Source organism: Cibotium barometz, chromosome 58 (assembly GCF_041138505.1).
Source record: "Cibotium barometz isolate CiBa-2024 chromosome 58, ASM4113850v1, whole genome shotgun sequence".
NCBI classification, from domain to species: domain Eukaryota; kingdom Viridiplantae; phylum Streptophyta; class Polypodiopsida; order Cyatheales; family Cibotiaceae; genus Cibotium; species Cibotium barometz.
Genome location: NC_141103.1, coordinates 25,093,740 through 25,121,308, shown reverse-complemented (window position 1 = coordinate 25,121,308; position 27,569 = coordinate 25,093,740). Strand labels below are relative to the sequence as shown.

The window sequence follows — 27,569 nt, the reverse complement described above, 5'->3', positions numbered from 1 at the left end:
AAATAAACCTAGCGTTGCATACCATGTTTAACCACCCAACCATTATATATACCAGTGGCCCGGAGCGTCCACTATGTACCTTACTGGCCACACACCATACTAAGGTTCTCTATTCCAAGGTTCTAAGAGGAAGTTCATGCGCAAGTGAATCTCGGGAAAAATCTCTCCTTCCGGTTGTAGCATCTATACATATGTGTAGACCCACAACGTTTCCGGCAAGTTTTCTGTTAGTGGCATGTTCCACGAAGCCGTAGCTCTACATGGCTTCAGCCTACACCGGCTTCGACATCCTTACGACCAGGGCGCTAACTTTTCCCTTCTCTTTCTATTGTCCTTCGTTTGGTGCTCCTTGCATGGAGGTTTGACACTTTTGATGCTGAATGAGGTGCCCTTGAAATGGCTGATCTTTCTCAGCTCTATTCTAAGTGGTGTCTTCAACCCACATCAGGCATGGCACCTCATCTCGCAATTAAGTGGTACATTAAAACCACGTAAGCTAGGCATTTTACTTTCTTCTTGTTATGCAACTGAGTGGTATGTTTAAACCACATTAATTCTGGTATGTTTAAACCACATTAATTCGGCAAAAAGGATCTTGATTTTATGTAGCTTTGAAAGGGCAAGGAAAAAATAAAAAATTGAATTCTCTTGTCCATACTATGCTAATGGAGTTGATAGTTATATAGTCTTGTGGGTGGACTACCATGAGTATATAACATGCACGTTTCTAAAAGGTGAATTTGGGCATGTTCCTGGATTCATCTAGGTATATATATATATCTAATATCCAGAAGGATACAGCTTTCTCATTCTTGCATGTTTTGTCAGATGACAAAAAGATTACCAAACTGCTTGAGTTGCTTCATATAATTTGTTGCCATATTTTCTTAATCCTGCTGCGTGAGTGAGTTAGCTACATTGGTTACAAACATTTTCTTAGGGAAGCTACCCAAATGAGTTAATTACATGGAGGCTGTGGACTGTACATTGGTTTTTTGACATCAACAATGTATCTGGTTGGAATGAGTCCTAGTACTTCATTGTCTTACCATATGTGTTGAGGTTTCTCTCAATGGTATTACTTCTCTTCAACTACTTCGTCCAGCATATTATCATCACAGGGAATCTTGATGGCTACAGATTTGTTTGAATCTGAATCCACTGTTTTCACAGATTGAAATGATGTTTGAAGGAAAAGTATCGGCGCGTATTAAACAAGCAGTGTTGGGCCTAACACAAGGATTAGCCCAGTCTGCTGAAGAAACTTTCACGGATTTTAAGGAAGCTGTTGCAAAGGATGTAAGCAAGGGACTTCCCCCTTCTGAAGATGGCACAGTGCATCCTTTTACAAGCTATGTAATGAACCGTATGAAGTTACTATTAAAGTAAGTTGGTTTGGCTTTCTTATTATGATCTCTTGCAACAATGAAAGATGGGGTTATGTTTTCAACCGTTCTTCTGACTAGACTTTAACTTGCCAATTCTGGCTTCACTGGTAGTTTTAGGGGATTGGGCAACTCCATGGGCTGGGAGGGTCATTATATCATGCCTTAGAGAAGTAGAGGAGTCAGGAGCAGTATTACCTTGGGAGACTCCATTGTGCCTAACAAAATCTTCTTCATGCGTGACACAAAAAGAAAGTGTAAGGGAATACTTTGTGAACATTTAGCTGGAGGAACATGTGGAAACTGGGTCGTCCATTTGACAGGCCAAAGTGGAGAGTCTGTAACATGGCCATCCATGGTGAGAGAGTAGATCTGAGGACATACGGATGTACTGCTCATACTGTTACATGCCACATCTGGTTTAATTGGACATCAGTTTAGGTCTTCATATTAGCTAGGTTTAGCTAGGACTTGTTTTAACGTGTTCACATTTGAGACGGCACATTATAAGCAAATTACTTCATTTTTGGGATAAGCAGGCAAGTATGAAGATGAAGACAACACATGAATTGAAAATCTCTTGCCTCTTGGTCTCTGTTGTGTGAGTGAGTGTATCTACAGTGCATTAGGGTTTTGGATAGCCTTTAATGTGTTTCCCACTGTCTAGCCAGTAGGAGATCTGGCTACAGGCAAGCTGTGCCTGGATTTTCAAGTGTGTATGGGTGCAATGACTGGCCGAGTACACAACACCGGAACCGAAGATGGTTTGGTCCCTCCCTCTTGAAATATATTTATCAATTTTGTATAAGCTTCAGAAGTCTTGATGCATCCTGCTGACAAGCCTAGACCGAGATGGTAAAAATTACAAAGAGTTCAATGTAGATTGTCAATGGAAACCCTCAAGCCAGGAAATCTCCAAATGGAGCTGCCACATGTAATTCCTGAACAAAGAGTTTGCCCCGCAACCTTTAGCACTGGAAGCCTTGCATGGAGCCGCCACACATGCACTTGCAGGAAGAGTTTTCTGAATGGCTGGTTTTGGGTTGACAGAGCTGCACTTGCTTGATGTGAGCCTGAGGGCTAAGGTTTTTAAAGACCCATTGGGGCTAGCGTGTGCCTGTGAAGCTTGTACAAAACCTTGATAAATACATCCAAGAAGGGAGGGACGGGCCCATCTTTGGTTTCTAGTGTTGTGTACTGGGGCAGTCACTGCACCATACAGCTGTTGGAAATCAATGCTTCACTCTCGTCATTGTTACTATGCGGGTGTCAAGTTGCTGTATTTTGTAAGGCCTTCTATATGAAGAGAAGCCACATGCTCAGACGCTTGACAGTGCCCAGTTTATACACTAGGGTCGGCCATAGGTAGCCAGATGGTGAGGAGACAGCTTATGCAGCTTTGGCACATTTTTGAAGACCCATTGGGGCTAGTGTATGCCTAGTGGGATGCATCATGAAGCCTGTACAAACTTTCATAAATACATCCAAGAAGGGAGGGATGGGCCCATCTTTGATTTCTAGTGTTGTGTGCTGGAGCAGTCACTGCACAATACACCTGTTGGAAATCAATGCTTCACTCTCGTCATTGTTACTATGCGGGTGCCAAGTTGCTCTATTTTGTAAGGCCCTCCATATGAGGAGAAGCTACATGCCCGGACGCTCAACCTCAGCCAGTTTAGACACTAGGGTTGCCATAAGTAGCGAGATGGTGAGGAGACAGCTTATGCAGATTTGGCACCATGCCAAATAGGACTCAAGATTAGGAGGAGATCTTCCGGAGGACACCTAGTCCTCGGGTTGCAGGGCCAGAATGGGCGCCCAGATGATCTTGGATGGGGACCTATGATACTACCAACCCTAGGTACTATATATATATTGGGAGTCTCCTTTGACATATTGAAATTGTCAGTTGAGACCTATCTTCTCTGCGTTGTGCACCCTTGCTAATGCTCCATCTCATAGTCTACCTAGATTGCCATCAAAGCTCCTTGCCAAAGTGCATGGGCGGGCAGATGTCATCATTTTGCAAGTGAGTTTGCAATAGAAATTTATATTTTTCCCCATCTCTAAGTTCTTTGGCTTGTGGAGGATTGTGCTGTTTTTGTGAACACACAAGTCGTACATTCTTACATGGTATCTGAGCACATGCTCTAGACAAGGCTTGTTTGCAAGTGGCTCTGTGGTAGCAGATCTGGTGAAGTGGCTCAATCTAGAAATAATATAGCTGCAAGGGTGTTTGGCAAAGGAAGTTGGATGGAACCAACTTTAAAATGTGGAAGTTCAAGTTGAGGTCAATTATGTCCTCTTATGAGTGTGAGACACCACTATTGGGCTTGATAGGAGGCCAGAGGCAACTTCGGATTGTGTAGATCCAACTTAAACAATACCACCAGATTCAGCTCTTATTTTGCAATGGAGAAGAAAGGATGGAGACACTGTGTGCACCATCAGTGTTATGACCATGATTCAGCACATGTTTTTTGCCACAAGCGTGGCTAGTTTTTGAAACCAATATGAGACCATGAATCAAACAAGGATGCATAACCTTGAGAGCATAGTTTCCAGAAACGGCGTTTCTGGAGCACTGAAACGCCGAAACGTTTCGGAAACGTTTCCAGAAACGGAAACGGCGTTTCCAGCTTTTATTTTTTTCCAGGGTTCAAAAACCCGCGTGCTCTCTTCGCCGGCATTTTTCGCTTCTTTCCGCCGCCTGTTTGGAGCTGCTCTAGCCATCTACCTTGCCCTCTACTCCTCTACCTCCACATCAGCCCTCTACCACGCCCTCTACCTCTCTACTTGGGGCCTCCACCTTTGCCATCTAAGCTCTACCAAGCAAGAAGGAGTCACACCTTGCTCGCAGCCTGCAGGACCAGAAAAACAGCCTCCACTTCTCGAATCTCTCCGAGTCTTCCGACCTCGAACCGCACAAGTAAGTTAAGTAACATGGCTCGGACTCCGGATCCTTTTTGGCAGCATGTGGAGCAAGTGGGGGCTTATGCAGGATCTGGTGGCTCCAGGAAATGGAGATGTAAATATTGTGGGTTGGTCAAAACGGGGAGTGTCACCCGTGTGAAGGACCATCTTGCTCATGTTCCAAACAAAGATGTAGGGCCATGCCCCTCTGTTCCTCTAGATGTTCGGAAAAGCCTTGAAATGTGGAGGCAAAAGCGTTTTGCCGTTCCCGAAGAGGAAGTATCTACAGCAATGGGTGGTCAAGAGCATGAAGCTGGTTCAAGTCAAGCAGCAGCAGCAAAGAGGGCCAGAGGCAGAGACACAGGATCAGATTTCTCCTCTACCTCAGTGTCGGGTGTGCATGCAAGGAGGACTCCTTTGCCAGGTGATGTATCACATTCACAAGACACCCCTCCAATAAATATTGTACAAAGGGCTAGCATCCAAGCAGGATTTCAAAAGCAAGCAATTGCAGAGGCAACTAGGGAGCTCACCCGGTTGTTCATACGGTGTGCCATTCCCTTTCATGTGGCCAAGACAAATCAATGGAGGAAGACCATGAGGGCCATCAGCCGCATTGGATGCGAGTGGGATGGCCCTACATCTGAGGCTCTGTGGACACGAGAGCTAAAGCGGGAAAAATCATGCATAGAAGTGCAGCTAGAGCCCTTGAAGGAAACATGGAAAAAGTATGGCTGCACTATATTGTGTGATGGGTGGTCAGATGTACGCAGGAGAAATGTATACAATGTTTTGGTGTCATGCTGCAAAGGCACTATGTTTTTGAAAGCCATTGATGCCTCCCTCCCAGGTCTCACAGTTACAGGTGCATTTATTTGGACACATATAAGGGAGGCTATAGTGCAAGTTGGGCCTGAGAATGTTGTGCAGGTGGTGACAGATAATGGAAGTAATTGTAAGTCTATGGGCTCTATGCTAGAGGATGAATTTCCAGCCATTGTGTGGACCCCTTGTGCATCACATAGCCTCGACTTATTGATTGAGGACATAGGTCAAATACAATGGGTTGAAGCCATCTTTTGCACCGCACGAAGCATGGTGAAGTTTGTGAAGAAGAGGCCAAAAGTCTTGAGCATGTATCGGGCCTACAGCACTCTTGAGCTATTGCAGCCTGCAGCCACCAGATTTGCATACATGTTCATTGTGCTTGAGAGACTCCTGCGAGTCCGCAGAGAGTTGGTACGCACTGTGTACTCAAATGAATGGCTAGAGTGGGATGAGAGAGAGAGCCCCAAGGCAAGAGCTTTTGTGCGTGATGTCATGAGAGAGGAGTGGTGGGTAGAGGTTGAGGGGTTGATCAAAACTCTCAACCCCATCTACACAGTGTTACGCATTACAGACATGGAGGGCAGTACTCTAGGCCTTTTATACGAGTACATGGACAAGATTGGGGAGGCTCTCAACAAGCAAGACTACTTGAGAGCAGAGCAGTAAGTCTCCTCAGTCATGGCTACCCTTGCTTTACTTCTTATCTTTATTTTACTCTTGAGTCTTTACATTGGTCTCGACTCTTGACTCTTGTTTTTTGTCCTTTTTTATCTTATGGTTTGATCTCTAAAGGGTTGATGAAATCAAGGCTGTGTGGAATCGGCGATGGGATTGGTTTCACAGGCCGATTCATGCAGTAGCACATGTATTGCATCCTTTGTGGCGAGATGAGGAGCAATACGAGAACGAGGAGCTAGAAGAAGGCTTCATGACATACATGAGGAACTTGACATCTGCTAATGTGCACATGCTGAAATGTATAGAGGATGATCTCTTGGCCTTTCGCAACCAGACAGGGAGCTTTGGTCGAGAGACTGCAAAGCTTCGAGAGACTCAGCTACAGCCTGTCTCATGGTGGGAGAAGTATGGAAATTGTGCTCCCACGCTGGTAATTCACTACCCTTAACTACAGTTTACATAGTACACTGTACAATGTGCATCTTTCTTGTTTCCACTTAGTTCTAATTTCTAATTGTATGTGCATTTCAATAACAGAAACGCATCGCCATTCGAGTGCTCTCACAGGATTGCAGTTCGGGTCCATGTGAGAGGAATTGGAGCACTTGGGCCCTCTTCCATACAAAGAAGAGGAATAGGCTGAGTACCGCTCAGCTAGAGCGGTTGGTGTTTTGTCATTGCAACCTCCAGCTCCTTGAGAGGAATGCCCGACATCCGGAGCCTTCACAGGTGAATGTGGATAAGATCGACATCATGAGGGAGAGGTTCATCCCAGAGATCCCACGGAATGAGCGTGATATGTACACCTTGCTTTATGAGGAGCTGACAGTGCCGAGCCACAACACCCGCTGCACCACCCATTCTCAGAGGCAGAGGGGGGGATCCATCGCTTCCACTTCAGCAGAGGCAGAGGACCATGATCCTACCATTTCTTCATCTGAGCCTGACTCTCATGAGTCGGAGGATGACTCCTCCATGGATGATCTTGATGAGTGATTTTTGGAGCACTTAGCTCTAGGATTTTGTCATGCCAGCAGCTGCTGCCAGCCTGCCAGCCACATGGATATTTTTTGATCATGTTTTGTATTTACTATAGTCTATACATATGGATTATGGATTATGGATGATGGATGATGGATGATGGATCTTGTTTTGTATTGACTCTTTTGAGGCTTGAGCCTACAGTTGTCATTTCTGAATTTTGATCTATCATTTGAGTCTTTGACATTGAACTTAAGCAAAGATGTATTTTTCAAGCTTTTGTAATGTTTTTATTAATTATATATGTATGTATTAAACCCTAAAACCGAAACTCCGTTTCCCCGTTTCTTCCCGAAGGCCGAAACTCCGAAACTCCGTTTCCCGCCGTGCTCCGCACCCCCGTTTCCGAAACTCGTGGAAACTATGCTTGAGAGTAAGCTAGCATCGGAGAAGTAGCAGAGCCATTCATTACAAGGATCAAGAACGTGGGAGATGAGATTACAGTTATTGGAAATGGCCTCAGAAATGTGATGGTGTGGTCGCTTCTGGTTTTTAAGTCCCGCTTTTATCATTTGAGGATTTATGTACTTTTGGAGGAGGAGGAGGCATTACAAGGCTAGAGATGGTGGTGATTCCACCTCAGCGAAAGCGACAAAAAGGTAAGTCTCCTCTTGAGCTTGTGCATGCTTATCTTTGTGGTAAGATGCCTTCCATTGCACTGGGTGGTTCTTCCTACTTTATGTTACCGATCGATGACTATAGCATAAGGCATATGCTTTTGGAAAATTTTGATTATGGCATAAAATTGTCGAGAATGAGGCAAGAAAAAAGGTGAAGTTTGGGACAGACCGGGGTGAAGAGGTTAGTCTGTGCGGACAGCTCAGGGATCTTTTACAGGCCAGCCTCATCGGTGAACCTGCCAAGATCATCGATATTCATCCTCTGGGGCGCGGATACTACCAGGTGGAGTTTGACTCACCATCGGCGTCAGATTGAGTCGTGCAGCTGAGTCCCCTTGCATTGCGTACAACGCAAGTCTTCTTTCTATCCATCCGCCAGTGTCTGACCCATTGGCTGGCATTTCGGGCTTCCCAGTAACAGTTTGCTTCCTAGACCTTAGGAAGGAGTACCTTCCTCTTCTCCCAGTGATTGGTGGTGTCATCGGGAGAGTGATGGAGGCCCCCCCCCCCCCCCCCCCCCCCCCCGCCCCGCGACCACTGCCTTGGCCCTCGCTTGCCGCTGCCTTGGCCCTCGCAAGGGCAGCGGGGATTCCATTCCTACGCATCTGTGTAGCCACACCATAGTCTATACTGCATTGTATATCGATTCCTGGCCTCTGAGGTGACCCCATATAGCAGGGTGTGGAGTATTCTGGCCTTCCAGGCCAATGCTTCATTTGCAGATAGATGGGTCATTTAGCTAGAGCTTGCCCTCAGCAACTGTCCAGGAGACCGCCTCTGGTGGTTTCTCTCGCCGGTTCTCGTGTTGACCCTCACTAGGGGGTAGAGTGAGAGGCAGGCCCTCAGTCAGGAGAGCACCAGGCCTCGACTTCGGGTGATCCGGCGGACGGCGAGTGGCGGACAGTTGGACCGCGCCCATGACACCAACAAACGACCACCAAAGCCGAGCGTTGCCGCCATGTGCTCCAGGCTGGCAGATCTCGGGAGGATTCGGTTCTGCCACAGTATGAGCATTTATCTCAGCACTCTCCCGTTAGTGACGCACCCTCTCCAGTCCCGGAGCGGGCCCCTCCGGCCCCACTAGTTTGGCGGCCGATTTCTTGTCTAGAATCCCACCCCGACCCCTAGGGTTCAGAGAAGCCGGCCGACCTCTCTGAGCCCCCAACGGGTCCCTCCCCTCAGCTTTCTCTCTGATGGATCCCTCACAGTAGCACCCCTCCTCGGCCTCTCCGCCCCTCCGCCCTCTCTCGCCGCCTCCCCCACCTTCTGCCCCCCCCCTCTCCCAATCTCGTCACCCACTATACCCACTCCAGTACACTCCGCCCCGCCTTTACCCGTCTGAGGTCTCCCTCTCCCCCTCTTCTGCCTCTCTAGAGCACTCTTGTCGCCCCCTCAGTAGCCCATGACCAGGAGCGGAGGCAGCCGACAGGATCAATCCGTCGCTTGATTCACCGCTTTTCCGAGCCGGTGGAGATGACCATTGCTGCCTCCCCGGTGAGGGCTCTCCCGCCAGAGTCCCAAGGGGCCCCCCCAAGATCCTAGGACAGTCTGTGGGTTACAGTTTCTTCTGGTTTTTGCTGACAGAAGGGACTGACGTTTTTGAGGAGACAGTAGTTCCTATTCAGGTTTGTGTGGTTTTGCACCACTCCAAGCCCTCTATGCCAGATAATAGCCTGATGATCTTCTATTTCCCCTTCAGTGCATCCCCGGGGATAGAGTGGGATCTTGAGTTGGTGGCAGCTGCCATCCAGGGTAAGGCAGTTGAGCTCTCCCACAATCTCGACGATCTCTACATCACATATATCCTCACCTATTTTTGGCCTCTGGCTAGGATGGAGCTTGGAGGTTCAGCCCATCGAGGCCAGGACAGGGAGATAGTACTCTGTTTGGAGGTGCTGCTTTTTGTGTTCATGCATACTTCTGCTGCAATACCTCTTCCCCCCTCTTACAGATCTCTCTACTGTGATCGATGGAGTCCGGAGCATGCATACGCGCGCGCTCGTACAAAGTGGCGTCACATGGAGGACCAGATTTGTGCCCACCTGGCACGCCTTCGCCTCCGTGTGGATTGTGATTATTCACCATCCAAACCCCCGCCCAAGACTCTTCGAGGGGAGGGCAGTTCTGCTAGTGCCGCATCACACCTAGATTGATATGCGGATTGTTTCATGGAACATCCAGGTTTAGGGGGGCCTCAGTGCTTTCATAGACGTGGCGTCCTACGTGGTGAGCTTCTGAGGGCCATAGGGGGGGGGACCTATAGAGATCCTGTTCCTCCAGGAGCATCATCTCTCAGAGAGGCGCACTCGCAGATGTGGGAAGATTCTTCCAGGCAAGAGTCGCACTTTTTGGTCCCCATCCTTCGGCTCCTTAGGGACATAGGGAGGGGTGTGTATATCTGTTAGTGATGAGCAGCTGCTGTCGGCAGCCTTAGGACTCATTGTCCTGGGTGTGCAGGATTATCATTACTACTGGAGAGGATAGCGTTGGCTTCCTCAACGTTTATGCTGCGAACGTTGCTGCAGGTAGAGCCCTCTTTTGGTGCTTAGTACGGTAGGCCCTCCATCAGGCTGATTTTTGGTGCTTGGGCGGTGACTTTAACATGATAGAGGCAGCAGAGGACAGACTTGGAGGTGGCACGGCCACAATGTCAGGAGCAGAGTACTAAGCTTGGGAGGAGATGATTCTTGCAGTTAGGGGACATGACTCTTGGCATCTTCCAGAGTTTGGGCGTAGCCCCGTGAGCCTTTGCTTCTCGGGGTCAGATAGGAGCAGCACTGACCCCAACCTCTCTAGACTTGACAGATTTTATGTTGATGAGTGGGCTTGCAGTCGAGGGGGTATGATTGGTATTTTGGCAGGCACTTCATTTACAGACCACGCCTCGGTTGTTTTGTCCTTAGAGGACCCGTGGAGGCATGACATGCATGTGAGCTCGAGGATTCCAGAGAGCCTCATTCAGGACCCCGAGATTTGCAGCAAGATAGAGCAGATATGGGCGGGATTGGATTTTCTTTCAGGCTTTGCTGCGCGCACATTGGATGAGGGCATAGGAGAGATTAGATGTTTCTTGCAGGAGGCAGCTCAGAGCTGACTAGAGGGTTTTCGGGAGTAGGAGAGGAGTAGTCTTGCCTCTTTACAGCGGCTTCATGAGAGGGCCCTGGATATCCAGTGGATCAAGAGGCAGCTTGCTGCTGCTAGCACGGAGATTAGATCCATAGAGGAGAGGAAGGTGGAGTACAGGCATCATGCCAGGCCCTCGAGTCACAGGGGATTTGTTTGAGATAGCCGGACCACACAGGAGGAGAGACGGTATTCGCAAGTTGCGTGGCCAGGATTGAACTATTGTTTAAGACCCCCCCCCCCCCCCCCCAGGTGAGAGCCATCACTATAGACTTTTTTCGATCCCTCACTGGTGCCCCAGCATCTCCACAGGTGGTGGATGCACGCGAGAGGGTCTAGTGGCATACGAGGGAGGTGGCTCCCCTTTCTCTTCGGTCATTCTTATTGACACCATTCACTGCTGAGGAGTTGGTGGAGGCATTGACGGCACTACCCAGGGGAAAATGCCCAAGGGCAGACGGGCTTCCAGCCTCTTGTTTTCTTCGCCATTTAGACCTCATGGAAGGTGGCCTTCGAGCTGCCTTCAATGAGATTATGATCACAGGTGCCATGCCAGAGAGGCTCTCAGAGGGCTTGATTCACTTGATTCCCAGGGAGGGTGGTGGCAGATTGGAGATTCGGCAGTGGAGACCCATCACTCTTCTAGGGACAGCCTATAAGATCTTGGCCAAAGCCATATCAGTAGGAGACTTCAGCCGTTTCTCCTAGACTTGATCCACGACACCCAAACTAGGTTTGTTCAGGATCAGAGCATTCTGGACAACATCTTTACCTTTTGGGAGGCGACAGCTTCGACCAGGATGCAGTAGCAGGACCTCATTGTGCTACTCCTAGACTTTGAGAAAGCTTATGATAGGGTGCATTGGTGCTTTCCGGAGGGTACTATGTGCTGAATGGGATTCCCCATGAAGTGGATTCATGGAGTCTCAGGACTTTACTCAGCCAAACACAGCTAGGTTCTTATTCAAGGAGCCTGGGCGATAGATTCCCCCTCTCCCGCATAGTTTCCACGAGTTTCGGAAACGGGGGTGCGGAGCACGGCGGGAAACGGAGTTTCGGAGTTTCGGCCTTCGGGAAGAAACGGGGAAACGGAGTTTCGGTTTTAGGGTTTAATACATACATATATAATTAATAAAAACATTACAAAAGCTTGAAAAATACATCTTTGCTTAAGTTCAATGTCAAAGACTCAAATGATAGATCAAAATTCAAAAATGACAACTGTAGGCTCAAGCCTCAAAAGAGTCAATACAAAACAGGATCCATCATCCATCATCCATCATCCATAATCCATAATCCATATGTATAGACTACAGTAAATACAAAACATGATCAAAAAATATCCATGTGGCTGGCAGGCTGGCAGCAGCTGCTGGCATGACAAAATCCTAGAGCTAAGTGCTCCAAAAATCACTCATCAAGATCATCCATGGAGGAGTCATCCTCCGACTCATGAGAGTCAGGCTCAGATGAAGAAATGGTAGGATCATGGTCCTCTGCCTCTGCTGAAGTGGAAGCGATGGATCCCCCCCTCTGCCTCTGAGAATGGGTGGTGCAGCGGGTGTTGTGGCTCGGCACTGTCAGCTCCTCATAAAGCAAGGTGTACATATCACGCTCATTCCGTGGGATCTCTGGGATGAACCTCTCCCTCATGATGTCGATCTTATCCACATTCACCTGTGAAGGCTCCGGATGTCGGGCATTCCTCTCAAGGAGCTGGAGGTTGCAATGACAAAACACCAACCGCTCTAGCTGAGCGGTACTCAGCCTATTCCTCTTCTTTGTATGGAAGAGGGCCCAAGTGCTCCAATTCCTCTCACATGGACCCGAACTGCAATCCTGTGAGAGCACTCGAATGGCGATGCGTTTCTGTTATTGAAATGCACATACAATTAGAAATTAGAACTAAGTGGAAACAAGAAAGATGCACATTGTACAGTGTACTATGTAAACTGTAGTTAAGGGTAGTGAATTACCAGCGTGGGAGCACAATTTCCATACTTCTCCCACCATGAGACAGGCTGTAGCTGAGTCTCTCGAAGCTTTGCAGTCTCTCGACCAAAGCTCCCTGTCTGGTTGCGAAAGGCCAAGAGATCATCCTCTATACATTTCAGCATGTGCACATTACCAGATGTCAAGTTCCTCATGTATGTCATGAAGCCTTCTTCTAGCTCCTCGTTCTTGTATTGCTCCTCATCTCGCCACAAAGGATGCAATACATGTGCTACTGCATGAATCGGCCTGTGAAACCAATCCCATCGCCGATTCCACACAACCTTGATTTCATCAACCCTTTAGAGATCAAACCATAAGATAAAAAAGGACAAAAAACAAGAGTCAAGAGTCGAGACCAATGTAACGACTCAAGAGTAAAATAAAGATAAGAAGTAAAGCAAGGGTAGCCATGACTGAGGAGACTTACTGCTCTGCTCTCAAGTAGTCTTGCTTGTTGAGAGCCTCCCCAATCTTGTCCATGTACTCGTATAAAAGGCCTAGAGTACTGCCCTCCATGTCTGTAATGCGTAACACTGTGTAGATGGGGTTGAGAGTTTTGATCAACCCCTCAACCTCTACCCACCACTCCTCTCTCATGACATCACGCACAAAAGCTCTTGCCTTGGGGCTCTCTCTCTCATCCCACTCTAGCCATTCATTTGAGTACACAGTGCGTACCAACTCTCTGCGGACTCGCAGGAGTCTCTCAAGCACAATGAACATGTATGCAAATCTGGTGGCTGCAGGCTGCAATAGCTCAAGAGTGCTGTAGGCCCGATACATGCTCAAGACTTTTGGCCTCTTCTTCACAAACTTCACCATGCTTCGTGCGGTGCAAAAGATGGCTTCAACCCATTGTATTTGACCTATGTCCTCAATCAATAAGTCGAGGCTATGTGATGCACAAGGGGTCCACACAATGGCTGGAAATTCATCCTCTAGCATAGAGCCCATAGACTTACAATTACTTCCATTATCTGTCACCACCTGCACAACATTCTCAGGCCCAACTTGCACTATAGCCTCCCTTATATGTGTCCAAATAAATGCACCTGTAACTGTGAGACCTGGGAGGGAGGCATCAATGGCTTTCAAAAACATAGTGCCTTTGCAGCATGACACCAAAACATTGTATACATTTCTCCTGCGTACATCTGACCACCCATCACACAATATAGTGCAGCCATACTTTTTCCATGTTTCCTTCAAGGGCTCTAGCTGCACTTCTATGCATGATTTTTCCCGCTTTAGCTCTCGTGTCCGCAGAGCCTCAGATGTAGGGCCATCCCACTCGCATCCAATGCGGCTGATGGCCCTCATGGTCTTCCTCCATTGATTTGTCTTGGCCACATGAAAGGGAATGGCACACCGTATGAACAACCGGGTGAGCTCCCTAGTTGCCTCTGCAATTGCTTGCTTTTGAAATCCTGCTTGGATGCTAGCCCTTTGTACAATATTTATTGGAGGGGTGTCTTGTGAATGTGATACATCACCTGGCAAAGGAGTCCTCCTTGCATGCACACCCGACACTGAGGTAGAGGAGAAATCTGATCCTGTGTCTCTGCCTCTGGCCCTCTTTGCTGCTGCTGCTTGACTTGAACCAGCTTCATGCTCTTGACCACCCATTGCTGTAGATACTTCCTCTTCGGGAACGGCAAAACGCTTTTGCCTCCACATTTCAAGGCTTTTCCGAACATCTAGAGGAACAGAGGGGCATGGAACATGAGCAAGATGGTCCTTCACACGGGTGACACTCCCCGTTTTGACCAACCCACAATATTTACATCTCCATTTCCTGGAGCCACCAGATCCTGCATAAGCCCCCACTTGCTCCACATGCTGCCAAAAAGGATCCGGAGTCCGAGCCATGTTACTTAACTTACTTGTGCGGTTCGAGGTCGGAAGACTCGGAGAGATTCGAGAAGTGGAGGCTGTTTTTCTGGTCCTGCAGGCTGCGAGCAAGGTGTGACTCCTTCTTGCTTGGTAGAGCTTAGATGGCAAAGGTGGAGGCCCCAAGTAGAGAGGTAGAGGGCGTGGTAGAGGGCTGATGTGGAGGTAGAGGAGTAGAGGGCAAGGTAGATGGCTAGAGCAGCTCCAAATAGGCGGCGGAAAGAAGCGAAAAATGCCGGCGAAGAGAGCACGCGGGTTTTTGAACCCTGGAAAAAAATAAAAGCTGGAAACGCCGTTTCCGTTTCTGGAAACGTTTCCGAAACGTTTCGGCGTTTCGGTGCTCCAGAAACGCCATTTCTGGAAACTATGCTCTCCCGCTCGGTTAGACAGGGCTGTCCTCTAGCACCTTACCTCTTCCTATTCGTTGTTGAGGCCATGAGTAGTTTTCTCTCTGCCCAGGAGTTGGTTTCAAGGATTGCGCCTTCCTTCCCCTCCGCACGCAGGAGGAGCTGCTGGACTTAGAGTTTGCAGACGACACTGCAGCTTTCCTGGCAGGAGATGTGGGGAATCTATAGAGATTTGCGGAGGTGATTAAGGTTTTTTGTCGCGCATCAAGAGCATAGATCAACTGGCACAAGTCGTGTGGTTTTTGGGTAGGCTTAGCACCTGCCTCGACTTGGCGACCAGCTGAGGATTTCGAGTGGATCCCAAGGGGCACTTCAGTTCGATATCTCGACTGCTAGGTTGGCAGTGATCTCTCTCTCGAGCAGCAGCTCGACCCGCTTCTTCTGAGTATTCGGAAGAAGCTTCTTTATTGGAGCTCGGCGAGGCTATTCCTAGCAGGTAGGGTGGTTGTTGCGAACTAGGTACTTCTGGTCACCATGTTGTACATCACTTCGTGCTGGGCCTTTTCTCGGGCTTGTATTGGCAAGATACAATGATTGATCCGGGATTTCTTATGGGCTGGAAGTGATGGGAGACCAGCCAGGGCCAAGGTGGCATGGAGAGTGATTATTCAGCCTGATCGCAGAGGGGGGCTAGGCCTCATTGACCCGGCTATTCAGAGCCGTGCCTTGCTGGGCAAGTTGAATGTTAGAGGCCTCCTTTTTGATGGTGAGCCCTGGAAGGATTTTATGTTGGCCCGGATTTCAGCCTGCACTCTGGGTCTTGGGGGCCCTTTGGATCTTCACAGAGATGTGAGCCTATGGTTTTAGCCTGGCTTTTGAGGACAGATTTGCAGCCAACTTACTTCGTGCTTGGGAGCACCTTAGGCCCGCCCTCAGACAGATAGCTCTAGTTGCAGTAGAGGAGCGGCTTCGGCAGCCTTTGGTCTGGAACCCCTTGATCTGTTTACCTAGTGGCCACATGCAAGGGGCCTGACCGCACGTTTCTTGGGGCGCCTTGAACATGGGACCAGCCAGGTCTCTTGGAGATTGGATCGCCCACAGGCAAATATCCCCGGAGGTTCAGGAGAGAGGCTTGACAGGGATCCGGGCACAGAGAGGCTCAACATCGACATCGACTCAGCTATCCCTCAGGAGTGGCTAATTCGCCCAAACCTAACTCTCCCAGTGTGGCTAGGAGTGTTTACCCGGCATGATATCCTAGTGGCAGTCCACGGAGCAGATGAGGATAGTGGTCTGCTCACTTTCTTGATTGGATCCTAAGGCAGACTAGAGAGACTAAGCTGCCTTTGGAGGATTTGAGTGGCTGCACCTTGCAGAGGGTGAGGGTGATTGGTTTTCAGGCACGAGGGAGAGATTATGGTGGCTATGGATATGGGAGTGCCGCCCTCTCACGCGCCTGCAGTGGAATCCGGGAGAGTGGACTTGGCATGATCCAGCGGATCGGGAGGAGACTCTGGATGCCCCCTTCTTCGCATATACTGCGCGGCTAGGCCGTAGGATCCAAATACCCGAGATTGATGGCACACTAGCAGTACTAGCAGCACATTGGCAGTCTCAGGGCCTCTCACAGTGTTTCCTTTTAGATTTTTGGAAGAGATTGTGGAACAGTTTTCCGCCAAGAAAGATCACCCTCTTTCTTTTGTTGATAGCACATAGGAGTTTAGCGGTCGGTATTTGGTTGGCAGTTGGTGGTCGACCAACAGCTTGCGGCCACCCCTAGGAAACTTAGAGACATTGCCTTTGGGATTGCTCGAAGGCTCACCAGATTTGGCAGAGGATTCTCCGCATCTTTGCTATGGAAAGGGCATCGACCCGGATCATCGCATGGGGCACTGTCGCTTGGGCTACAGAGGCTGGAGTGGTCAGGGCTTATGAGGAGGATGGGGGAGGGCTAGGCCTTCAGATATCTCACCATCGTATTGCAATAGTACCAATCATAGTCCCCCCACCTACAGGCGACTGGTGGCCAGGCTCATGCCAGAGAGGGGAGATTTGTAGTAGCATAGCAGCCTAGCACATTTCGCGTGCTAGATGCAGCGAGGCCATCGAGGGTACCCACACTCCGCCGGCATAGACCAATAGGAGCATATGGCTTGATATCATTCACCCCCTCTGCGGTTAGTGGGGAAAGTTACAGGGAGGTTCAGACCACTTGTGGAAGCGGCGAGAAGCTTTCTTGCGACTTTGGAGGCCTGACCCTTTCCTCACAGATAGAGGAGGAGACCCCACTTGGCACTAAAGACCACCTGTGGTTGTTCCCACTCCCTCCCGCTATATGAGATAGCCTTCTCCTAATAGACCCCAGCGGCTACCCCTAGTTCTTCAACCCCCGGTGCTTCAGTTGGAGCAATTATTAGCCGGGAGCTCGAAGATAAGCAGAAGGGCGCCCATGACCAGGAGTATGAGCGCAACAAATTGCTCAAGTCCTTTGGCTACATAGGTGGCCAGAGAGTCGTCGTCTTGTTTGACAGCAGCAGCACGGAGGATGTGGTCACGGAACAGGCCGCTAGGCGTGCCCGTTTCGAGCTGACTCTGGTGGACAAACAGGTGGAGGGTTTTAGCACAGGTATGACAACGAGCGTCAAGTATGAAGCTCTAGGTGCTAAGTTAGTGATTCAGGGCATAGAGTTTGTGCGTGACTTTATGGTTGCCCCTCTTGTAGGAGCAGACATAATTTTGGGTATCCAGTGGTTTCACAAGTTTCTTCCTGATGTCAAGTGGGACAAGCACACATTCTAGATCAATCGGAATGTGTCAAACACCCCGGTGACCATTAAGTGTGAGCCAGGTATTCCAAACTTTCCGCTCATAAGCCACTTGCAGGCTAAGCGAGCAGTCAGGAAAGGCACACAGTGTGCGATGATTTACATCCAGACAGCCCAGACGGTGGCCAGTGCTTCCGAGAAGTACTCGGTTCTCCATGAAAAGTTTCAGAAGATTTTTCTTCGGGACAGTCTCCCTCCCCAGCTCCCCCCGTCCAGACCGGAGGATCACAAGATTGACCTCCTCCCAGGCTCGAAACCCCCGAGCAAGTTTCCGTATCGCCTTTCTAAGGCAATGTAATCGGAGTTGGACCGCCAACTCCAAGAATTGTTGCAAGCTGGCTTCATCCGTCGCAGCGTGTCGCCATTTGCAGCACCGATCTTGTTTGTCAAGAAGAAAGATGGGTCTTCTCGGTTGTGTCGATTATCGTACACTCAACAAGCTGACTATCAAGAGCAGATTCCCAATGCCTCGAATTGACTATATTCTCGAGAGGCTGAATGGAGCTAAGGTGTTCTCTAAATTGGATTTAAAAAGTAGGTACCACCGGGTACGGATTGTAGAGGGGGACATCCCCAAAACAGCCTTCCGTACAGAACGGGCCCACTATGAATTTGTGGTCATGCCATTTGGTTTGATGAATGCCCCAGCTACATTTAACCGCATGATGATGCGTATTTTCCGGGAGTTGATTGGAGAGTGTGTGTTCATATTTCTGGACGACATACTCATATTTTCAGCTACAGTTGAGCAGCATGACATTGATGTGGAGAAAGTCCTTAAGTTGCTAGAAAGCAACGAGCTCTATGTCAATGAAAAGAAGGCAGAATTTTATCTGTTTCCAGGTACATTACTTGGGATATAAAATCAGTGCTGAAGGCATTCGACTTGATCCGGCTAAAGTGGCCGAGATTGTTAACTGGGAAGTACCTCAGACCGCTTATGACATTAGATCATTTGTGGGTATATGCCAGGCATATTCCACCCACATTGACAAGTTTTCTGATCTCTCGGCAGACCTCACCGATCTGCTAAAGGGAGTGAAAACAAGAAGGCAAAAGATTCGAATGACTCCACGAGCATTGGAGGCATTCCAGAACCTCAAGGTGGCTTTGTCAGAAGCGCCTTGTTTAGCCCTTGCCTCATGGGACGAACCATTTCAAGTGATCACCGATGCGAGTAACATCGCAATTGGATGTGTGTTGCAACAGAATGGTCATCCAGTAGCTTACATGTCTCGTAAGTTACTGCCCGCCAAAAAGAACTACTCAGTCTATGATCGTGAACTCCTAGCAGCTATACAAGCCTTGAAACATTGGAAACATTTCTTGTATGGCCGTGACTTCGAGGTTCGCACTGACCATCAGGCATTGCGCTGGATTCAGACGATGCCAAGTGCACAATGGAGTGATCGACAACACCGCTGGAGTCAGATATTCCAGCAGTTCGGTGGTATGATTGAGTACCTTCCAGGAAAGGCCAATCCAGTGGCCGATGCTTTGAGCAGGAAGGGACAAGTATCTGCGATTCAGACCACTAGACTTGACCTTGTTGGTACAGGACTAGAAGACATGAAGCACACGTACGTGGATTCCGAGGAATTCGGTACTCAGTGGGAACAGGCATTGGATGCCACAAGACCATGCCATTTTCTGATACGCGATGGTTGGCTTTTCTACAAAGGCCGACTATGTGTCATGAAATCATTCCGGGCAGCTCTTCTCCATGATGCCCATGACGCCATTACAAGTGGTCATAGGGGCATGAATTCGACTCTGGAGAAATTAGAACGGCAATACTATTGGCCAAAGATGAGGCGTGATGTGTTTACATATGTACAACGCTGTGACATTTGTCAAAAGGTGAAAGCTCCTCGTGGAAAGAAGATAGGGTTGTTACAGCCTTTGCCAATTCCTGAGGGTCCTTTCCAGGATATTTCGATGGACTTTGTCACAAATCTGCCTCCCAGTCCGAGTAAGCGTAATACGTAGTGTTTAACTATTGTTGATAGGTTCAGCAAATTTGTTATGCTTATTCCTTGCAGGGCCAATGTGACCGCCGAGGATGTTGCCCAGCTATTCATTCGGCATTGGTACCCGATTGGCGGGATTCCTAGGACCATAGTGTCAGACCGAGATGCCAAGTTTACCAGTCATTTTTGGAGGGCATTGTTTGATAATTTTGGTACTAAGTTGAATTTTTCCAGTGCATTCCACCCACAGGCAGATGGCTAGACAGAGATATACAACCAGTTGGCCTTTGATGTGCTGAAGTGTTATGTCCACGATCAGCAAGGTAAGTGGGAATCGTTTTTGCCTTTAGTTCAAGCTGTTTTGAATGACTCTTTTTCTTCAGCTATTGGAAGGACTCCATATGAGGCAGCGTTTGGAAGGCCTTTCCAGTCGTTGTTAACCAGGACTTCGTCTTCAGTACCTGAGGCGAACAGAGTGACGGAGTCTTACCAGGAGATCCTAGAGTCCGTTAAAGACAGATTGGCTAAAGCGCAAGAGGCCTACACTCGACAGGCCAATAAAGACCGAAGGGACATGAAGTTTTCAGAAGGGGATTGGGTGTATCTTCGGATTATGAAGCAAAGATTGAAGCAGGTGGGCAACGATGCCCAAAGTTGTCTTTCAGGAGCTTCGGACCATTTCCCATCCGGAAAAAGATTAATGAGGTGTCTATGCAGTTAAAGCTACCTCCAAGTTAGACTATGCACGATGTATTTCATGTCAGTTGGTTAAAGCCATATGCAGGTCCACCCCCTTCAGAGGTCAAAGACGAAGCGGAACCAGACCTTGTTGATGAAGCAGAAGTAATGGTTCCAGAACAGATCCTTCTGCACCGTTTCAAGCATGGCTCAAGCCGAAGACTACGACAGTTCCTCACGAAGTTTTAGGACCGAGGAACTCATGAAGCAGTATGGCTCGACAAAGAATTTTTCGAAGACTATCCGGCATTATTGACGGATTATTTGGAGGCTATGCAGCTTCCGTCAAGTTAAGCAGAAGGGGATGTCACGTGCATCCCGCACTTGGATGCCACGTAGACATTTCTGTACAGAAGGTGCAGGACCTGGGATGGTGAACTGGTCCCATGTGAGCCCAGTCCGGGACGAGTCAGCCAGGGATCCATCTTAGTCGTTCGAGGTCAGGTGTGCACTGTCCTGCACATGAAACAGTGCCAGTCCGCGCTGTGAGTCTCCCTCTAGAATGATGTCAGTGGTTCTGTGTATTTGGTATGGTACCGGATGCCAGATCACTGAGAGGACAAGGGGCCAGCCCATAGGACTACCCCGGATCTGAGTGTGGGCATGGGAATGGTGTAGAACCACCCCCATGAGGGCCAGGCAGGCCCAGGCTGGACCCACCAGCCATGGAGGGGCTGTAGGACAGCCCTAGGGCATAGATCAGGCAATCTCCAGGGGATTACAGCCTTTAGATGGCTGTAGGGCATGTATGGGGCAGCCCATACAGGCTGCCCAGCCTTGGGATTGTGGACAAAAGTGGTGTCCAGCCAATCAAAAGCAGGCGCATCACTTTCAGCCTGTTAGGAAAAAAAGGTAGTATTTTTTGGGATTTATTCACCAGTCGTGGGACATATCTTGTTTTTTCAGCTGGCCGACTGCTCCTCAGGAGGAGTATAAATAGTGGAGGCCATAATCCCATCATTCATCTCAGTTTTCACCAAGTGCTCAAGCCAATCAAGGGCCAGTCAAGCCAAGGAGATTTCCAAGCAAAGGGGTGGATTTCTGAAGGTCAAGGGTAGGATTTTCCAGCCAAGAAAAGGTGAAGTTTTCTGTATTTGTTTTCAGATTTACATCATTCTAATAAAGCAAATACACCATCCGTGGTGGGGGCCCTACAGAGGGTAATTGGGACCCAATACTGTGTCCTCTCCATCTTCCCCTTCTCTCTCTATTTTCTGCACATCTCCTTTCAGTTTGTGCGTTAATTTCCGTCGCGAAAAGAGTGCTGATTTCTGAGTTTTAAAGTACCGATCCTTCTCCGAAGCTTCCGCATATTACATCACTTTATCACCAGGTTGTTGGAATCTATATAATACGAGGCTAGGCATTCAGTTTTGGGGTCTCCTAGTTGAGCAAGTTTATGCACAATCCCAGAAGTAAACATTGGTAGGCTGCCAAGTAAGTATTTAGATACTTACACAGGGCACTCGGTCCCTTGGCTTATTCTATGCTAAGGGCAGTGATATTCAGGGCACTCAGTCTCTTGGCTTATTCTATGCTAAGGAGAGTGATATTTAGCTGCATGCTTTTAGTGATTCCGATTGGACTGGATGTTATGACATGCGAGTGTCCACTAGTGGCTTTTGCTTTCACCTTGGTGATTCATGTATATCATGGCTTAACATTGAACAAGAATTAGCCGAGAGTGGCTACTTCAGGCTGTGAAGCTGAGTACAAGGTAGCTTTTATAGTGACTGTGGAATCTGTATGGCTTAGACGTCTTTTGGCAGATCTTGGTATTGGAGAGCAGTCTTCCACCTCCACCTTCACTAACAACCAGAGTGCATCAGTCGTCGTCGTTGCGAGAAATCTAGAGTTTCATGCTCACACAAAGCACAATGAGGTGCATTATCATTATATCAAGGAGAGGCTCATTGCAGGAGAGATTAGCCTGGCTTATATCTTCGCAAAGCTTTGCACTTTTTGCCATTTAAGTGGACGTAGGCTAATAATGGATTGGGCACATTTTTTGTCTTTAGAAGGTTTTTTTCCTGAGTGTATGTACACACTCTTATGAGTGTGTGTAAGTGACCTTATCATGTCACTTCTCTTGTACTTCACTCATTCTCATCAATCTACTTTGAGTGTTGTGCTTCCATCTCTCTCTCCTTGCTTGTTGCATCTATGTGTGTGATGCTACTTTGATCTCCACTCCAATAATATTTGTAGCCCTTTATATGGTAGTGATGTGTGGACGTAGGCTAATAACGGGCTGAGGCACTTTTTCCCTCTTTGGGAGGTTTTTTCGCTGGAGCGTATGTACCCACTCTTATAAGTGTGTGTAAGTGACCTTATGTACGCACTCTTATAAGTGTGTAAGTGACCTTATCATGTCACTTCACTTGTACTCCACTTATTCTCGTCAATCTACTTTGAGTGTAAGTGACCTTATCATGTCACTTCACTTATTCTCATCAATCTACTTTGAGTATTGTGCTTCCATCTCTCTCCTTGCTTGTTGCATCTATGTGTGTGTTGCTACTTTGATCTCCACTCCAACATTATGCAACCTTAAATCTATTGAATATGCCTCTCCTTCAAAGTAATATGCTGAATATCCAATGCAGAAAGAGACATAGCTAGAAGGTCCAATCCTGTTCAACAAAATTGGTTGAATTTGCTGCTTTTCATCATAGGTTTCTGACATTGTATTTCTAGACTCTTTCTTCTTTTCGGTGGCAATCCCCTTCTTGCACTCACCAATGTAATGGTGAGGCTTGTGCCAATAATGCTTGCCCTTTTTCTTGGCTTTAGAAGCATCACCGTTGGTCGATGAGTCTTCCTGAGAAGATAGCTGGCTTGAATCAACCTTGGTTTTGCCTCTCCTCTCATAGAGAGATTCAAAGAGGAGTGAAAACTAAGATAAGAGGGAGGCAGTCAATTTAGAGCGGAATTACCTCATCAATGTTCAGCATTTGCTCACTTAAGTCTTTTACCTTTGTAAGGTGCTCAGGCATAGAGTTGCCTTCATCCTTTGACAGAATATCTAACTGTCTAGGCAACTCGTGTTTCATTCCGAGTTTGATACATAGACTCCAAGGTGTCCCAAGCCTGCTTGGCTGTCTTGCAAGACCAAATGTGGGGAATAATATTCATTCTTACTAAAAGCACTATAAGTGATATAGCTTGTGCATCTCTAGAATCCCATCTTTGTTGTTCTAGAGTAGTAGTAGGAGGAGGAACAAGTATTGGAGGATCTCTTCCAGCTACCACTTGAGTTGCCATAGCTTGACCACCACGAGGAGGAGTGGCTGGCTAGAGAATGGGTGGCCTAGTGTCATCACCTGGCATAGTGTCCCATAGTCCTTTTGCTATGAGCAAATTGTTGATCATGAAACTCCACAATGAATAGTTGGAGCCATCCAACTTATCCTCATAAGACATGATCCCAAACATGTGGAGTTGCTTGTGCCATAATTCCCACAAACACAAAATCCCTTAATTGCAAATACTAAGTGCTTTAAACAGAAAGAACACCCCTATGCTGAGAGCTTGTAGCACCCAAACTGAATATGCAGATAAGAAAATACTTAAAAATGTTTACTGAAATAAGCTAATGAATGCGTGATCGGATGGGAATGCACTGAGATACTTTAGAATCCACCAAGAAATCCCCAAAAATTTTGACGAAAACCCTTTATCTGAAATCCCCAAAATTGGCTACATGCAAAAAAACCATAATATTCCCTTAATTGGCTGCTGAGATATAGAAGCCCTGAATACCCTAAATGGTTAATTGAACAAAAGCTTGATAAAACTCCCAAATCGATCGAATCCCTGGTTAATTGACCGAAGCCATGAACAAAATCGCCGATTGATAAGCACAATATCTCCTAATTTCTGCCAATGAAGTGATAGCTCAAATGGTAGAGATGATTGTCTAGGACTTAGGGGAGGTCCTGAGTTCAACACACCCGCCCCACCCCCCCTCCCGCCCCGCACGGCTCCAGCAGGCGGCATCGCCTATTGGCGGGCGTCTACGGACGGTGAAAAAATGTAACTACGGGAGGATCTAAGCCTTAAGGCTAGTCGGGGGAAAAAAAAGAAAAATCTCCTAATTTTTGCAAATCACTAAGAGACCAGAAAAGGCACAAATTTCAATTTTGCGAAAACTCCCAAAAGCCCTCTCTTTTTTTTTTTTTTTTTTTTGGGTGGATGGGAGGATTCAGATTTCTGCAAATTGATCTAATTTCAGAAAAATCCTGTGAGGAGAATCCACTTTGTGTTGATCATGCCCGAACACCTAATAGTGCCCAAGTTAAGACACTAGGGTTAGCCACAGGTGGCTACATGATTAGGAGACAGCTTATGTAGATTTGGAACCATGCCAAATCGGATGCATGTAAGTGCGGGTGGTTAGGCCACACTCAAGGGTAAAAGGAGATCTTTTGGAGGACACAACTGTCCTTGGATTGCGGGACCCGAACGGATGATGTGGTTGGTTCAGTCTATGAACGGATGATGTGGTCGGTTCAGTCTATCTAGACGAGTCATAGGGTGGCCGACCTATGATACAACCGACATTGGATACTATATCTAGACGGGTTTGGCAGCCATATCATCAATCAAGATCTATCTTCACTGCATGGTGTGCCCTTGCTAGTGCATGGCATCCTCTGTTTTAGAGTCTACCTAGATTGCCATCAAAGCTCCTTGCTGGAGTGCATGTGTTGTGGGTGGAGGCTCTCAGTTTGTAATTCAGTTTTGTTCTCCAACTCTCTTGCTTTAAGTTCTTTGTCTTGTGGTGTGTTTGTGAACGCACAAGTCGTATTTTCTTACAACACTAGTGTACAAATTTGTTCATTTGTTCCATTTACATTTCGTGCTTGTTTCTTATTCAATCAAGTAAATATTCACTATCAATGGTGCTAGGCCAGTTACAGAGGGTCTAAAACAAAATGGAGGCTGGAGGGGCAAGGAACAAGGCAGCAGAGAAGGCAGCCAGAGCAGCAAAGATGGAAAGCAGGGAAGGGGCTACAGCTGGCTTGGAGGAGGCCAGTAAAATTATTTTTGTGAATATGTGGATAATGTAACAGGGGGAGGCGAGGGCTAGAAATGAAGGAAAGGAAATCTAATTGATATAGTTTTGCTTGAAAATGTAATTTTAGGAGGAGATAGAAACACACCTGTGCTGCCAGAACTTGCACGAATTCAATTCGAAGGATTTAACCATTTGGTGCATGAAAGGTTGCTTGAAGAACTTAAGAACTTTCCGAAAATTGAAGATGCAGATAAGGAAGTTGAATCCTAATCTATTAGTGAACAGTATCAATTGACAGAACCTTCAGTCAAAGAGAGAGATGCTGCATATCAATGTGTTACATATTCATCCAAGAAATGGATCGGAGGCGTACAGCCTCTTCTTCCATTACTCCGTCTCTTTAGGCTGGTATATATGGATCAAAAAGCGTGAATAGGCCAGGAAGAGGTTGCAGCTCTTGCACAGGTGGGGGAAGGGCTGGGGAATTGTGTGCAAGGGTGGAGGAGGCTGGAAGAGCCTTTTTTTTTTGGGGGGGGGGGGGGGGGGGGGGGGGGGGGGGGGGGGGGCAGTCTTGCTAGCATCACTGTTTACACCCTATACTAGATGACGTTCTCAACTGTTACTCCACATTTTACGTAAGAAAACCATTAATAATGACACTTCTGAATCAGACTAGGCAAGCTGGCTTGCATGACTTGTAAGATTTGTCTTTGCCATTTTTCATATCTCATGCATGTTGTAATTTGTTGTACGGAAGGGTAGTAGGTCGCTCCCTAATGGCTTGAGAGAAAAAGTACTGCAAAAGCAGCACAACGAAGCTGAGACTTGGGAGTGGCCCAAACACGAGGTAGTGGTCACCGATGCGGATATCCAACGAGCTCAGCAAGGTAACTTGGTGAGTAGTTGAACTTGAACTCTTTAGAGCAGCCCTTTTCCACTCAGCTGAGGAAACTGTTCTTCTTCCAATACCGTTGGAACTTTGACCCAATGCTAGAGGACTACAACTTTTTTTCGATCTTCCTCGCATTCCCCAGGCTCCAATTATCATCGAAGGAAAACAATTTTAATTATCATCGAAGGAAAGGCAAGCTGGCTTGCATGACTTGTAAGATTTGTCTTTGCCATTTTTCACTAAGCCTAGTTCATTTGTCATCGTGATTTCATATCTCATGCATGTTGTAATTTGTTGTACGAAAGGGTAGTAGGTCGCTCCCTAATGGCTTGAGAGAAAAAGTACTGCAAAAGCAGCACAACGAAGCTGAGACTTGGGAGTGGCCCAAACACGAGGTAGTGGTCACCGATGCGGATATCCAACGAGCTCAGCAAGGTAACTTGGTGACTAGTTGAACTTGAATTTTAATTATCACCCAACTTGTTTTACTTCTTGCTAACTTTTTTGTATTGAATCACTATTTAACATAAGAAGACAATGTTGAAAGTGACAGTGATGATAAAGGTGGTGGCGCACGTGGTGAAGATGTGGGCAAAGATGAAGATGAAGACAAAGATGATGCACAAATTTAAATAAGTTTTTGATGTCTTCATCTTTTTTCATTTATGGACATGAACACCTTATGTAATTTGCAACAACTATGAATATAATTTGCAATATAATCCATGACATTGTATTGCAATTATTTTTTATGTTTTATGTGATTAAGTTTTTTTTAAAAATGTGATTAAGTAGTGTTTAAATAATGTGATTTTAAAAAAAAAAGTCAAGGATAGAATAGGGGAGAGATTTGGGGACACAAGTCACCACATCTCTCTCCCATTCTTTCCCCTTTTTTTTTTTGCAGATAGCCTTTAGCTATAGTCGTGTGCAGCTATACACACTGCTATAGGTGTCGCTATAGCAGTGTGTATAGCCTTCGGCTATAGTCATGTGCAACTATACACACTGCTATAGGTGTCGCTATATACGCAGTTATAAACACAGCTGTAGCTGCATGCTCATAGCCACGTAAATGTTTTTCCCATAAGTAGTTTCTTTTACATTTGTGCAAATCTAGACGGTGTTGTGCTCTTTGTTTGTTGTGGTGTACTCATGCCTTATGAAGTACTCGTGGATCAAGTCCTATAATAGATATTGCCAGAAGAGGCTTTGCACGGGCCATGATTGTGCTTGACTTCTAAGCCATGTCCACACTGCCATCACATAGAGGGTTTGCCTTTGTATGCTTTTCAAACCATTAT

At 47.2% G+C, this 27,569-nt stretch overlaps 3 protein-coding genes across 4 annotated transcripts; 2 read left to right on the top strand and 1 right to left on the bottom strand.

Annotated features, from left to right (window-relative positions):
* The first annotated feature begins 563 nt into the window (after positions 1–563).
* LOC147606069 (exocyst complex component EXO70A1-like) lies at positions 564–26,941 on the top strand. Of its 2 annotated transcripts, none has more exons than XM_086792810.1 (6): positions 564–1,075; positions 1,174–1,385; positions 26,136–26,268; positions 26,408–26,478; positions 26,571–26,700; positions 26,819–26,941. In XM_086792810.1, exons 1-4 carry the CDS (start codon positions 1,073–1,075, stop codon positions 26,438–26,440), a joined length of 381 nt encoding a protein of 126 aa, XP_086648936.1. In that variant the 5' UTR covers positions 564–1,072; the 3' UTR covers positions 26,441–26,478; positions 26,571–26,700; positions 26,819–26,941. The 2 variants fall into 2 exon arrangements, with proteins under 2 accessions (XP_086648936.1, XP_086648937.1); XM_086792811.1 differs by having other exon boundaries at positions 26,813–26,886.
* Positions 3,952–7,030, top strand: LOC147606071 (uncharacterized). Its single transcript, XM_086792713.1, has 3 exons — positions 3,952–5,788; positions 5,919–6,234; positions 6,342–7,030. The coding sequence occupies exons 1-3, from the start codon at positions 4,329–4,331 to the stop codon at positions 6,798–6,800; spliced, it is 2,235 nt and encodes a 744-aa protein (XP_086648839.1). The 5' UTR covers positions 3,952–4,328; the 3' UTR covers positions 6,801–7,030.
* Positions 11,910–14,452, bottom strand: LOC147606070 (uncharacterized). Its single transcript, XM_086792549.1, has 3 exons — positions 13,011–14,452; positions 12,565–12,880; positions 11,910–12,457 (listed from the first exon to the last, which is right to left on the bottom strand). Exons 1-3 carry the CDS (start codon positions 14,450–14,452, stop codon positions 11,999–12,001), a joined length of 2,217 nt encoding a protein of 738 aa, XP_086648675.1. The 3' UTR covers positions 11,910–11,998.
* Positions 26,942–27,569: the final 628 nt, after the last annotated feature.